The sequence below is a fragment of the Coregonus clupeaformis genome, chromosome 5, assembly GCF_020615455.1.
Source record: "Coregonus clupeaformis isolate EN_2021a chromosome 5, ASM2061545v1, whole genome shotgun sequence".
Lineage (NCBI taxonomy): Eukaryota > Metazoa > Chordata > Actinopteri > Salmoniformes > Salmonidae > Coregonus > Coregonus clupeaformis.
This window is the reverse complement of record NC_059196.1, coordinates 33,665,128-33,680,780: the sequence shown is the minus strand read 5'-3', so window position 1 is coordinate 33,680,780 and position 15,653 is coordinate 33,665,128. Positions and strand designations below refer to the sequence as shown.

Genomic DNA, 15,653 nt, shown 5'->3' with positions numbered 1-15,653 from the left:
AAACCTCCCTGATCTTTGTGGTTGAATCTGTGTTTGAAATTCACTGCTCGACTGAGGGACCTTACAGATAATTGTATGTGTGGGGTACAGAGATGAGGTAGTCATTCAAAAATCATGTTAAAAACTATTATTGCACACAGAGTGAGTCCATGCAACTTATGTGACTTCTTAAGCACATTTTTACTCCTGAACTTATTTAGGCTTGTCATAACAAAGGGGTTGAATACTTACTGACTCAAGACATTTCAGCTTTTCATGTTTAATTAATTTTTACAACAAAAAAAAAACCCAAGTCCACTTTGACATGATGGGGTATTGTGTGTAGGCCAGTGACAAAAAAATCTCAATTTAATCAATTTTCGATTCAGGCTGTAACCCAACAAAATGTGGAAAAAGTCAAGGGGTGTGAATACTTTCTGAAGGCACTGTAAACTAAAAGTAAACTAAAACAGAAAGAGCTATTGCAACATCTAAAGTAGGCCTAAAATGCATTGGTCATGTCTTTGTCAAATAATATAATCAACGAATGTAAATAAACAAAACGCAACTCTACCATTGCATGTGCAAGGCCATTTTTTACGCGACGTGTTCGGCTCCTCTATACCTATACTCAAACGTACTCAGAATCCTGTACCTGCTCATATCATCAGCATGAATGTTGTCTGTAGAATTGTAACAATTAATAAATATGGTGCTTTGAATATTGAACATAGCTATGAGAATAATAATAATAATTGTAATTAATCCGCTGTAGCTCACTTGGTAGAGCATGGCCCTTGCAACGCCAGGGTTGTGGGTTCGTTTTTCCACGGGGGCCAGTATGAAAAATGTATGCACTAAATAACTGTAAGTCGCTCTGGATAAGAGCGTCTGCTAAATGACTAAAAATGTAAAAATGTAAAAAATGTAATTATTATTATTATCATGTGCTAATATAGGCTATCATAATCATAATATAAGAATTTCATAATTTCACATGTTCACATGTTCAGTTGGTTAAATAGACAAAGCAAGATATAGGCTACATGTCCATCGTCGGCTAAATGTAGGCTAATCTCCGAAAATGGCTACCAGCTCGCTGACAACATGCCTTATTTTTCGTGAAACGTTGTAGGCTTATTTATTATTTTAAGAAGCTTGTTTAGAATACACTGGCCTTTCAAACGCGTCCTTATCTCCTCGTTGTTTACAAAACATTAATGTGAGGAAGCAGAAAATATATACAGCTAGGCCTACGTTTCAACCTTGCATTGTCGCTCCCTCTGCGCAGCGCTGAACGGTGCTGCACGCGCGCTGCTCAATCCAGCTCGTTAAACAGAGAGACAGACCATTCACAGTAGAAGACGGGATGGAGCGCCAGTTGGCTTCGCGGAGCTTGAATGAGTGCACAACTAACAACTAATGTCTTTCAACTACTGTTTGTTATTTTTACTCTTTGCTGAGGTAGTTTTATTCCCCAAGTTAAATAAAAATATGAATTAGAGTGCACAGCATTATGCAATTTGATGAATTATATATAGGTTAATTTTTAGGCCTAATTAATTTGGTCTTCTATTATTAATAAGAGTACATTGAGTTGAATTCTTCCTCATGTTAGGCTACCTGTTTTATTATTTATATCCGACAAAGATTTGTTGAATTTAGCTTCTGCTAAAACAACATGCTTCAGTCACTAATGAAATGTCACATTTCGCATTTTTACTCCATTCTAGGCTATAGCTAAATGCATTGACTTTCGTTTGTGGGTCCAAGCGATTTGTTCTCTGATATTCACAAGACATTAAAGGACTATTTGTTTAGGTTAAAAAATAAGAAAATGTATCCTTACACAAATTGGTCGCTTGGTCGTCTATGCTTAAACGAGGGATGCTACAGAGTTCAACACTCCATATAGGCTCTTATGCAAATCTAGTCTCAAGTATGAAAATGTATGCACTCACTAACTGTAAGTCGCTCTGGATAAGAGCGTCTGCTAAATGACTAAAATGTAAATGTAAATGTAAGTCATGGAATATGCCCACACAGAAAGCCAAAACCTTTAACAATTATGGTTTCTGTTGGGCTGCATGTATCTACAATTTGCCTCATACACGTGATTACAAAGGTGGGCTAATACATTACACCATTCAACCAAGGCCCTTCAGCTGCAAGTAAAACAATGCAAAAGTGGCACTAGGCCTATTGATAAACATGCACCTGATGAAAGTAGGATAAAACGGCTTTATATACATGGCATAGACTTTAAGGCATAGACTATAACGGGGAAAACTATATACTGTAGGTCAATAAGTCATGCGTTGCATTCTCATCATAATCATATTCTCCAAGCATACAAACGACAAGGACAGGTGCTCTTTCCGTGACTCACCGTGCCCGCACAATGAATAACGAATTAAGGAAAGGGTCGCAATATCCTCTGTGCGCGCCACTTTTGCATCCATACAAGCATATAAAGCAAACAAGTATTTGCTTATGATATATGAATGGCAACTTATGTTAACTTGTATGCCACTAAAAATCCTACCAACCATTGTTTTTTTATGCTAGGAATTAAATACAATTGCATTTTCTTGAACTTAACTGAATAATGCACATATTGCCAAAGTGACTAGCCAATTTAGTTTAGTAAGAAAGCATAATTATTTTGGGATTCATCCACAAAGAATATTTACTATTTAAACTGCTGCAAACACTGCTGGACTTACCACTACTCCATTTCTCACCTATAGTTAGTGTAAAATATGTATGTCATGAATGACGCTGCGATGGGGCCAAGGACGTTGTTTGACAGTTGCTATGGAGCGGAGGGTGGATCAAGGTGAATGATATACTGTTGCAAGATTGCTGTCTACGGTCACATAAGGATCTTGTCAGTCTAAAATAAGGCACGAACTCAAACTCACTGAAAGTGGACATCACATTCAGAAGAGCCTAATGCATGACGAAGCCTATGACCCCATATGAGAAAACCTAGAATAAAGCACAAATGGGTTCTGGTAGTGTGCTATCAGCAGCCTATCGTAAAATAATGGCAGAATTGTTGAAAAGGAATTCGTTTCAGAGCTGCAATAGTGATATGAATGATATTCATAATAATCAAAACAATTAAAATGCTATTATGAAATGGTTAATCCTTATTTAAAAAAAAAAAATTGTCATTGGAAAAACGTTTTAAACCGTACAATAGTCACCCGATAGCTTTGTGAGTGTGAACCTGAGTGTTGTGAAAGTGATAATAGGTGGAAGAGAGTTGAGAATAGACGTGTATTGAAAGCGTTTCACTCGTCACCACGTCTCTCTTTTGAAGAGCGTCACTGCCCCCGGGTTCGGAACGGCTCGTCTAATTCGAGCCGTCTAATTGCACGTCTAATTCAGCGCGTTCAGACAAAAACGACAAGGAAAGACGTGTGTAAAGCTGTAACATCATTCTCCAGTGGATAGACTACAGCAATTTAGGCATCAACATGAAACATCGTTTCAACCTAGACTGATGCTATTGTTTTGTAGCCTGTAGGTTTTAAACCTTCATGACACGACATATTGCCTATAGGCCTACGTTTTATTTTATTTTTGATGGTTCGTTTAGCAAAATATGCTGGAAAACAGTATGGTGTCATCTATTACTTTATGCTCAACTCAGCCCACTCACACGTTGCTTCTCTTAGCTCATATGTAAGAATTGTCTTAGCTAAAATGAATACAAATATTGATTTCTTTGCTAGATTTCCTGCAGGTAGGCCCATACAGGTCTAGGCTATTCAAGTTGAAATTATTTGGCCAAAATGCATTAGGCTAATTTATTCGAATATCTGGACAACCCAACTGAAGGCCTAGCAAGGTGTATGACACGTCAGTCCACGTCAATCTTTAGATAAGAATCCTGCAGTAAAGGTTAAAGGTCAACTCCATAGTGTAACCGAACATGTTTTGGGTGGATGGCAAAATAATTTCGAATCCATCCATGGCCAAACTCCTTGGTTCACCAAATTCACCTTATTGTGAATGATAATAACAGGCCATAATAATAATAATTTATAATAATAATAATAATACAATATAAATAATCAAGTGCCACTGTGCAATTATGCATGAGCAGTTGGTAAACACACAGAGAAAACCCCCCATGCTCCTTGGAAAAGCCCACTGAACTGAAGCCAATTAGCTTAAACACATAATGTAAGTTCGTTAGCCTACATCATATGGGGATAATGATTAAATGGAATGACTGTGATGGCGACCCTTAACTTCTGCAGCATCTGTTTCTCCTAAGCATTCGGCCTCGGAGCAACGACTGCCAAAAAACCCTCTAAGAAGTTCACGTCTTCCTAAACACGCACAGCTTTTTCTTTGATTTTCTCTCTTCCATTGTTGCACTCTGCTGACAAATGAGATGCCTTAGACGTATTTGGTAACTCTAATTAGGCAAAAGTTCACTGTTTCATTTGGTAATGCATGCAAGTCCCCAGAGTAGGCCCTGCTGTGTTTTCATTTCATTAAGGTCTAATAGCTCAACAGCTCTAATAGTTTATAATTAAATGGCATTTCCCAAAACTACTTTCGAATGGAAGAATATATATTTTGTGTATAAAACTGAAATATCCAACCAACTCCCCAGTAAACTAAACTTTAGCTAAACTGTACAAAAGTATTAGGCCTTATTACGCATCTGCTAGATATTTGGAGACGTTTTACGCAAAGGATTTACATGTCAAAAATAATAAAATTAGTGAAATTTAACATTAGCATTTTCAAGACAAAAAATACACACTCGGGTTTAGGCCTAAGTGAAGAACATTCACGGACAGAATTCCAGTTAACTTCATCTGTGGAATATTTAGTTCCAAGCCTACGTTGCAAGCCTAATACGTTTATATAATACCGTTTTTGCACAAATAAGGCTTAATTCATGACCAATGTTTTACTTTGAAAGAAATACAAGTTTATTAAGAAATTCACAAAACTAGAAAAAGAGGGAAAAGTGCTAATTTAACATGGTCCCAACATGTATGAGACAAAAATAATTACGTTTGTAAAAAACAAGAAAGGTAAAAAAAAAACTGGCACTGGACTGAATGTTATCGGAAACTAAACCATCTCTATCAGAGGCCACGAAGCCTATAACGTCAATGACCCCAGAAGTAACACATCTTTGGTATTGCTCCTTCTGACTGTGCCCTCTCTCTTCACCTGCACCCAGATTAAGAACTGTGAAACGGTAAAAAAAAAAAAACTAAAGACAGGCTAAATAATCCACATTTCACATGGTCTTGGTGTCCGCTCAGTACACGATACTGGTTCAAATACGTAGTTCTAATTCAATTATCACTCATTCAGGTGATGTTTTGAATTCCAAGACAGGGGGGAGGGTTTTGTGTATTTTGTTTTCAATTAATTGTATTTTTTGAATTTGTATCCCCGTGAATAGGGAACTGGTTGGATTTTACAAATGTTTCTAACATATAACAGTGTTTATAACACACTGTTGCCTTCTGGCCAAGGCAACAATTGGCGCACGAAATGGCCCCAAAAGCTCTGCTATACCTCGTGCCAAATCGTGACCTCTTACTCTCACAATTTCCAGTTTTTGAAAATCCTCTCAGCATCCCCACTTGTATATCTTTCCATATGGATTTTCAGTACATTATTTGGATCAAAAGAGCCCGTCATAGTATTGTCTCTTCAAAAATACTTTTTTTTCTGGTTTGAATACACAGGAATAGACTTATTGTCTTTCTCTCACAAGAGTCCATTTTACAAGTGGCCCTCTGGTAAACTCTAAATGTCAATCCTCGTGTGTAACGCGGAGTGTTTGCTCTCGTGATCCCAATACGAACAGTGCATCATGGAGAGCTCGGTAGGCTGGCGGGAGCAGGCGAACTGCAGGCCCGCTCCGTTGCTGGAGGAGACCGGGGGCGGCGCAGCGGTCGCCGGGCTCAGCTGCTGGGCATGGTGAGCGTGCGGGTGGTGGTGATGGCTCATGCCGTTATAAGAGTTCACCATGCTTGGGAGACCCATGCTTTGCACCCGGGAGTACGGGTTGTATGAGGAAGGAGCGGACAGTCCTTTCACATTGACGGGACTCACGTTGCCACTGGCCATCTGACAGGAGGTGTAGGACATCGGGGTGGGCGGCTGGCCCAGCGACCACGAGTTGTTCATGAAGCTGGATTGCAGGTACTTTGGAGGGGACAGGTAGCCGTACCCATCACCACCGAAGAGGGATTTCCCGGGCTGGAAATGGGTCGGTGGAGGTCTGAAGGGACGTTTCATTCTACGTCTCCTCCTGTAGTTTCCCTTCTCGAACATGTCCTCGCACGCCGGGTCAAGGGTCCAGTAATTCCCTTTTCTCTCGCCGCCTCCCTCACGAGGAACCTTGATGAAACATTCATTCAGACTCAAGTTGTGCCGGATACTGTTTTGCCAGCCTTTCTTGTTTTTCTCGTAGAAAGGGAATTTGGTTATGATATACTGGTAAATACCAGACAGAGTGAGGCGCTTCTCAGTGCTCTCCCGGATGGCCATGGCAATGAGAGCCACATACGAATACGGTGGTTTTTGAGACGGGTCCGTTTTCTCCGAACCCTTTTCCTGGACCGGTTCCTCTTTGGGTCGCTCCTTATCCTTCGCCATGTTGGTGTCGTGGACCATCAGGGCCATTGCGTCATCGTCGGGGTTTTGGTAAGTGGCCATCATTGCGCACACCAAAACAAAAACAAATACAGCACAAATACAGAACAACAAACGCGATTAACTACACTTGCAGAAAATTATATTAGCCGTAGCACCTCAAAATGGACTTCAAAACAAAACTCTGAGGCTGCCTCCTTAACGTTTACCGCGCAGAGAAATCCGTGTTTTGAGCCACAGTTGGTGACTTGTTAGGCACTAGACTCTCCTCTAGAACATACTTTCTTCCAAACTGGTTTGTGATGGAGGCGCAGCCCAGGTTGTGGTTTGATTCCTCTCTAAGCCCAGCCCTTTTCTATTTTTTTTTGTCCACAGGCAGACGGTAGGCCTACTAGCGGCCGTGGCTCTCCAGTGCGTCGTGCGACGTACTGCTCTTTGATTTGTGAGCATTGGACGAGTTCCACGGCTGCGTGGTGAGGAATCTCTCGTCTACCCACTTCACATGACCAAATTAATTTTTCTGTTCACACACGTTGCAAAAATAACACGTGTTAGAGTGGGGTTTAGACAAGATAGCACTCATTGCAAGTGAATAGGAAAATAGCTTAGAGAAAAGTTTGTGTCAAAAATAAATTATTAAGAGGAAGAGAATTTCAAGGTACTGTAATTCATTTCGTGAATTTCAATGCCACTAAAAAGCACGTGCCAATGTTGCATGGGACACAGTTATGATTGACAAAATAGCCAATTGTTACATCCTGTATTTATGTTGACTTATAGTTTGTACAAAATAATAGCCTATAGTCTATTCATAACTGATCTTTTTTTTTGTTGCATTGACTGCAATTTTCAATATCGTCCAATGATAAAACAAGATAGCCCTAATATAAATAGTATTTTCAGCTATTTTAAGTAAATAGCCTCGGCCTATACACTCAGATTTACCTCAACATGTTATTGCATTCCGGCTGAAGCCTCATTAGCTACTGACCGCTTGTCCGCAGCAGCCGCAGAAAACCTGGATTGATAGTGCCGCTTAATTAGCAGGCATTGTGATGGAGGTGTATGAAGGGGGTATACATTTCCCTGGCCACCCATGTGGGTCCCATCGGCATTCTCCGGGATGGTATTTCCGTGCTATGAGAGCTGACGCAGGTGGAACAGCATTGGCATGTGTGTCATCACCCGCCACCGGCCCACAGTCTGAGGCCCGGCCGGCGGCTGTAGAGAAGCCCCGGCTCTCCTTGCGGAGGAACAGCTGAACAGCCGTGAGAGCCAACCGTCTCTCAGCGCGCAATTACTACAAGACACCGAGTGGGCCGTTTCCAGCCCTAAAATAAATAATTTTCTCAGGTTCATGATTATCTTTTTCACATAGCCTATGTTTTTGGACTGAAAAGCATATCCTGAAAAGATATTACTCTGCTTAATTGTGTCTAGTTCAGATAGCGTCGATAGAATACATTATGTGGTTACTTTTTAAATGGGTGTCAATTTATACAAATAGCAAAGATATAAATAACAATAATAATGACTTATCATACATAGCCTATCATAGGCTTACAATGCATAGATAGGCCTATCAAATTTTAGATTTGTGTATGAGTGTGTCAAAAGGCACCAAATGTAGTTACTAAGTGTAGGAACGTATTTTGTAAATAATTATGCTTTCAAAATCATGCTAAATATGCTATAAACGTCCATGGAGTGCTGCATATTTTGGAAGTGTTGTATGGTCAGTTCAAATGTGTCTGGGGATATAATTTGACCAAAATGCCCAAACATTCGTTTTCACAAAGATTAAAAATATATATTTTGGATAGCAAACACACATGAAAAGTCAAGGATACAGTTTGTTGGTTTTATTTTTGTTTTCAAAATCGAGGTGAATACAGGCCTATACTTCAGTGACATGCTACTTGAACAAAGCGACACAGATGCGGTGATGTGGTCTTTAAGTGAGCGAAAACAAAGACGACACCACAAACCCAGAGCCTTTGTTGGGCAGTGATGACAGTGCGCGTGTGTTTAGTAATACCTCGTGATTTGGGGAGTTGTTTACTCTTTATTGTTGCGGAGAAAGTCTGTGGTCTCTTCATGATCCAATGCGCCCAAGTCCATGAGGATTAGAATATGGAACACGAATAGAGAGAGAGAAGAGGAGTTGCTGAACGGTCAACAATCATAGATATTATCAGTCAATAATTGTGTTATTATCATATTGTTATTTAACAATCATTAATAACAACAGTGGCAGTAATGCCTATTGCGCAATAACATCAACGACTGTAATAACATCATTCGACTACCAGTAGGCCTACTCATATGGCTCAGAAAGTTGAATAAATCGAAAAGAAAACGAAAAAACAACAACATTTGGAACAACTTGGGAAGGAAAACAAAACGATGTTCAAAACGATGCTTAAAAGGCAACAAAGTCTCAAACTCAAGGCTAAAACTGCAGATCTGTTTCAATAACTTTTCTTGTTAAAACTGGAATATTTAATAATAATAATATGCCATTTAGCAGACGCTTTTATCCACTTACAGTCATGCGTGCATACATTTTTAGGTATAGGTGCTCCCGGGGATCGAACCCACTACCCTGGCGTTACAAGCGCCATGCTCTACCAATTGAGCTACAGAGGACCACATTATTCAGCATTCCTGTGACATAAATCATGTATGTTGCCTAGGTCAGGACTTGTCTATGCCCTGCATGGATACAAGGAATCTCTTGGCAAAATAGGTTATATTGTATTGGAACCACGTGCTGGCCTATAGGTATTTATCAGCCATTAATGCCATTTAATATGCTTTCTATTTTCAACTACATTTTTCTGAATAACACAATATTATTTTAATCAATAATACATACCTTTTATTGACTGAAACTCTGGACGCTTTCTTGAGACTCACTCCAAACGACTGCAGGAGCGGTCGACTTTTACCCGGGCACACCTCGCTCACCTGCGCGCTGCATCTGGCCCGGGCTGCCACAGTCACGCGCGTCACGTCACAACAAGCTGTAAATAAACATGTTAAGAATCTGTAAACACCGCTAGCGCGAGGCCAATGTGTAACCTGAACTATAGCTTGGCTTTAGAGCGCGCTGAAGAATGTTAATTCGATTGTCGCTTGTTTTCTTTATATCACGTTTTAAATTGGATAAAAGAGAACGAAGGAAAAAGTTGTTGGTTGACAAAAGAAGGTGAAGAATTTTAATCCACCTATTATAACCTTTACAAGCCATGGTTTAGGCGCACTGGCAAATTAACAGTGTCATTGAACCAAGATTGCACCAAAGGGATCATGCGTAATTTTTTATTCACAATACCACGTGCAGAAAGAGAATAGTTGTAGAGGGCAAGATGGGTATAGCTTCTGGATATAGTATTGAAGCTAGGCTATACTGTCTAAAACACCAGGCCTCATTTTTCTTCAACGACTGACTTTTCAACGGGAGTTCTCAATACCAATGGGTACTCGTCATTTGGTGAGGGATATGTTCAAATATTAAACTTAATTATGTAACATCAATACGAATTAACTAGGCATAATACCAAATGTTTAAGCAAAAATAACAATTCAATTGGTATTGAACAAATTGATCTGGACAAAAAAAGCAGACACGCAATAAACCATAGACAAGGAAGGCATATCACTGACGTACAACAGAGAGAATACGAGAGAGCCATGAGATAGACACAGGGTAGCCTATGTTTTGTTCTTAGATAAATACACACCCTCTACAAATCCCTCTCAAATTCTCGCTTGATCCCCAACAATCATCGGCGAATAAACGCTTACTGTAATAAAAAGATACAATGTAAAACAACTCCACAGCTGACAGGGTTCTGTTGCGGCTTTGCAGACACTTTAATTGCAGTAATGATATATCACCTCGTAAATGCACCGAGGTTGTTACAGTTTTCTGTAAGTATAAAAAATAGTAGTCAAAATAATAATATGAATAACGATAATAATAAACTATCCGATTATTAGTGGCAACCACCACAATGATACAGAGAAATAACAATAACACCCAAAATGTACAGAGCCATGAATTCGTCTCTCTCTCTCTCTGTGCGTGTGTGTGTGTGTGTGTGTGTGTGTGCGTTTCGCAAAGCCCGTTTGCAGGTCTACTATAAGATAACAAACCGAACATGGCAGCAACATCTTTTAATGGTCCCTCAGCTTTAATGCACTTTGAAAGACTTAAATTCCTGTCCTCGCGCACTTCCTGCCCTCGGTCTAGGCGAGGATGTTTATGATAGGGTGCGCGGGAGGAATGCGGAGGACGAGATCCGCCAGGTCAGGCCGGGGACCGGGCCGGGGCGAACCCACCGAGTCACAGCCCACGGAGTGAAGCCATGCACTGGTAGCAGTGTATCCAGTTGAAGAGAACAGGACATACATTAGGGTTAGGATAGGGTAGTCTATAAACATATGTATTTGTAATTGTGGTTAACAATACCCATAATTTATTAATTATGTTAATTATAATTATGTTCTCATTAATAATAATAATAATATGATTTATAATAATAATACGTTTTCACTCATTCTCGATCAATATTTGTTATACTAATTTCACTGCTGCAATAACATTTCCCCCCCACAGTGGGGTTATACTGCATCTGGCCATCACATTCAGACCTGGCCATGCGTAGCCGTTATTGCTAAGCCTATAAGAATAGAAATGTCGAGCATTATTAGGCTATGCGCACTGTTTGGTATTTAATCTAACCTGCAAACATTATTATAAACATGTGACAAATTGTTGAACCATTGAAGAACAGATATTTTAAATATATAATTTATGCATTTCTATACATCTTATGTCGAATAAATCCCTCACAACTTTTACTATCGGATCAGTTAAAAACCAAGACACAGATCCCCCTTTCCCCTTTTACCGTTTAAGCGTTAACTGTATTGGTGTGTGACCAGCCAAAGCCATATCTCTGTTGCGGCAGTTATGGCGAGGTATGATGTTTTCTTTGGATATTGAGTTGCGTGTGACAAACTTTTTTGGCTGTTCCTTGAGCCATGTGGGAGAAAATATGCATCATTCTGTAAGGAAGGAGGATGCGTAACAGTGCTGCTCCATCAGGGTTTCTAGGCTGTACCGACCTGAACAATATACATTTCAGTTAGTCCAAATTCTGTCAGCTATTCATGTAGCCTATTGAAATATAGATAATGTACTACGTCTCTCTTGCAAAATAGTTTCGTCTGTTCTTTACCTGGAAACCTAATTAGAATGTTTGGGGAATGTTCTGTGGTTGCTATAGATTTTAGCGAATGTTAGGAGAACATAATAATAATAATAATAAATAATAATATGCCATTTAGCAGACGCTTTTATCCAAAGCGACTTACAGTCATGCATGCATACATTTTTGTGTATGGGTGGTCCCGGGGCTCGAACCCACTACCTTGGCGTTTCAAGCGCCGTGCTCTACCAGTTGAGCTACAGAGGACCACATTCCAAGGATATTTCAGTCAAAGCATTTTCACACAAAAAAAATACATTTTGTTATCAAAAACATTCTTATTTTTCCATCCTATGGTTAGATAAAACACCAACTAAAACTTAATGGGAATCTTAGCTGATGTTCTGAGAATGTTCCCAGTTTGCTGCGATAACTGGTGAGTGAATATCATAATGTGGTAAAAAATAAAATGAAACCAACCCTGATCTGAACTAACAAGAAAAGCACTCTCTTTTAATGATCATTGTTTACTAAATGTTTCTCAGTCTGAAATGAGAAAAAACACATTTCGAAACGTTATGTTGTTGTATTATATTTCTATTAGAGACTGATAAATACCGATATGAAGTGAAGTAGGTCACCTCAGGTCATTGGTGCTTGAGTGCTTTTCATTTGTTCAATCAGGCCTTGTTGCTGGGGTCTCTGGAGTAATCTGTACCAAAAACACACCCTGCAAATCACATCATATAAAGCATGAATGAGTTCACTGTTTGATGCAGGTATGTGTGGATTTGAGAGTGCTTGTGTGTGAAAGTGTGTTTTTGCATGCATGTGTATGTGTGTGTGCCTCGTATGTGTGTGTGCACACAATAATTTTTACTATGACAGATATAAGAAATGAACAGAAATTACTCAAAAAAACCTGCTCCATCAGCCCCTCCAGGGTAGGGGAGGAGGGTCACCTGGTCCATCACAGTGTCGGTGCATCTGCACAGGGTAGGCCGAAAGGGGAGGAGAGCCCCCCTGGTTCTCCCAGTTTGATCTCATTGGGTTACTGTGGATCATTTGTAGCTGGCTGGCCTGCATTGATATATCAGCAAAATACTGCCTCCTTTCGGGCCCTTATGTAGGACAGGAGAAGGGGATGGGATGAAAAAGAAGGATGTACCCACATGCAGCGCCTCAAATGTGTCTCTTCTTCCTCCACAGAAAGAAGAGAGAGAGGATAGAGCAAATAAACAGGGACCCTCCCCCCAGTTATCCTCCCTCTACACCCCCTCTAAGTCCCCCCTGTTATCCTCCCTCTACACCCCCTCTACCCCCCCCCTGTTACCCTCCCTCTACACCCCCTCTACCTCCCCCTGTAATCCTCCCTCTACCCCCCTCTACCTCCCCCCTGTTATCCTCCCTCTACCCCCCTCTACCTCCCCCTGTTATCCTTCCTCTACCCCCACTCTACCTCCCAACTGTTATCCTCCCTCTACCCCCCTCTACCTCCCAACTGTTATCCTCCCTCTACCCCCCTCTACCTCCCCCCTGTTATCCTCCCTCTACCCCCTCTACCTCCCCCCCCTGTTATCCTCCCTCTACCCCCTCTACCTCCCCCCTGTTATTCTTCCTCTGCCCCCTACCTCCCAACTGTTATCCTCCCTCTACCCCCTCTACCTCCCCCTGTTACCCTCCTTCTACCCCCCTCTACCTCCCAATTGTTATCCTCCCTCTACCCCACTCTACCTCCCCTTTGTTATCCTCCCTCTACACCCCCTCTACCTCCCCCTGTTATCCTCCATCTACCCCCCTCTACATCCCCCCTGTTATCCTCCCTCTACCCCCCTCTACCTCCCCCTGTTATCCTTCCTCTACCCCCACTCTACCTCCCACCTGTTATCCTCCCTCTACCCCCTCTACCTCCCCCCTGTTATTCTTCCTCTGCCCCCCTACCTCCCAACTGTTATCCTCCCTCTACCCCCCTCTACCTCCCCCTGTTACCCTCCTTCTACCCCCCTCTACCTCCCAATTGTTATCCTCCCTCTACCCCACTCTACCTCCCAACTGTTATCCTCCCTCTACCCCCCTCTACCTCCCCCCTGTTATCCTCCCTCTACCCCCACTCTACCTCCCAACTGTTATCCTCCCTCCACCCCCACTCTACCTCCAAACTGTTATCCTCCCTCTACCCCCCTCTACCTCCCCCCTGTTATCCTCCCTCTACCCCCTCTACCTCCCTCCTGTTATCCTTCCTCTACCCCCACTCTACCTCCCAACTGTTATCCACCCTCTAACCCCCTCTACCTCCCAACTGTTATCTTCCCTCTACCCCCTCTACCTCCCCCCTGTTACCCTCCCTCTACCCCCCTCTACCTCCCAATTGTTATCCTCCCTCTACCCCACTCTACCTCCCCCTTGTTATCCTCCCTCTACCCCCACTCTACCTCCCAACTGTTATCCTCCCTCTACCCCCCTCTACCTCCCAACTGTTATCCTCCCTCTACCCCCTCCACCTCCCCCCGTTATCCTCCCTCTACCCCCCCTCTACCTCCCAACTGTTATCCTCCCTCTACCCCCTCTACCTCCCCCGTTATCCTCCCTCTACCCCCCACTCTACCTCCCCCGTTATCCTCCCTCTACCCCTCCTCTACCTCCCCCCTGTTATCCTCCCTCTACCCCCCTCTACCTCCCCCCTGTTATCCTCCCTCTACCCCCTCTACCTCCCCACATGGATTAAGCTTTGGGAGGTTGAGGGGACGGGGGCATGAGAGGAGTAGACACACAGTGCGTACACACTGTCTAGTAGACACACACACACACACACACACACACACACACACACACACACACACACACACACACACACACACACACACACACACACACACACACACACACACACGCTATACCCCGTTTCCACCTCAAAACTCAAATAACTAGTGTCTGTGTGTGTGTTCTTGTGTCAGTCTGTTTTAAGAGAGAAAATGTGTTTAAAAAAAGGGTGGGGGGGCTTCCTTACTTTGTAAATCCCCCTTTCCAACACACAGATCATTGTCAAAAATGATGAAGGAGCCCCCCTCCTCCATGCCTCCTCTTTCCCCTGTCCTTCACCCTGAGCGGAAGGTGGCTGTGGTGTATTATAGTGGCGTTGTGTGTTTGTCTTTCTTATCGCCCAGGGGGAGCCAATGGGAAGCACTAAGCCCCTCTCCCCTGCTCTGCCTGCTCTCCCCTGCCCTGCTGTCTCATTAATATCATCCATCACTCTCTTATTAACTAACAATTCTGTAGTCTTTATAGTAACCTGACAGTAATGCCGCAAAGGGACTGCTGCTCGGACAGTAAAGTATCTATTCTATTCTATTGGTTGACCTCTGCCTAGGTCTATGAGCTGCATTCCTATTCCTCTATGGTGTAAAACAACAGATGATCGAACCATTGTGACGGACGAGAGGAGAAGAGAGGAGAGGAGGGGAGAGGAGAGGAGAGGAGAAGAGGGGAGGGGAGAGAGACAATGTGTTCCTGCTAACCTCTGCTGAGAGGTGAAGCGCTGGAGCCTCCTGCCAACAAGATTCTCTTTGAGGCTTTCTTGAACCGGGGCCAGGGCCTAAATGACTCACAGGAGCGAATGTGTATGTGTGTGTGTGTGTGTGTGTGTGTGTGTGTGATGTGTATATGTGTGTGTTTGTGTGAGAGAGAGTAAGATAAGGTTATGTTTGAGGAAATCATTGTGAGTGTGTGCATTTGTGTGTGTGTGTGTGTGTATGTGTGTGTGTTAGATGTGTGTGAGGTGTGTGTGTGTGTTAGATGTGTGTGAGGTAT

At 42.2% G+C, this 15,653-nt stretch overlaps 1 protein-coding gene across 1 annotated transcript; it reads right to left on the bottom strand.

Annotated features, from left to right (window-relative positions):
• Positions 1 to 4,927: 4,927 nt before the first annotated feature.
• Positions 4,928 to 6,935, bottom strand: LOC121566900 (forkhead box protein L2-like). Its single transcript, XM_041876811.1, has one exon. It carries the CDS (start codon positions 6,691 to 6,693, stop codon positions 5,776 to 5,778), a length of 918 nt encoding a protein of 305 aa, XP_041732745.1. The 5' UTR covers positions 6,694 to 6,935; the 3' UTR covers positions 4,928 to 5,775.
• Positions 6,936 to 15,653: the final 8,718 nt, after the last annotated feature.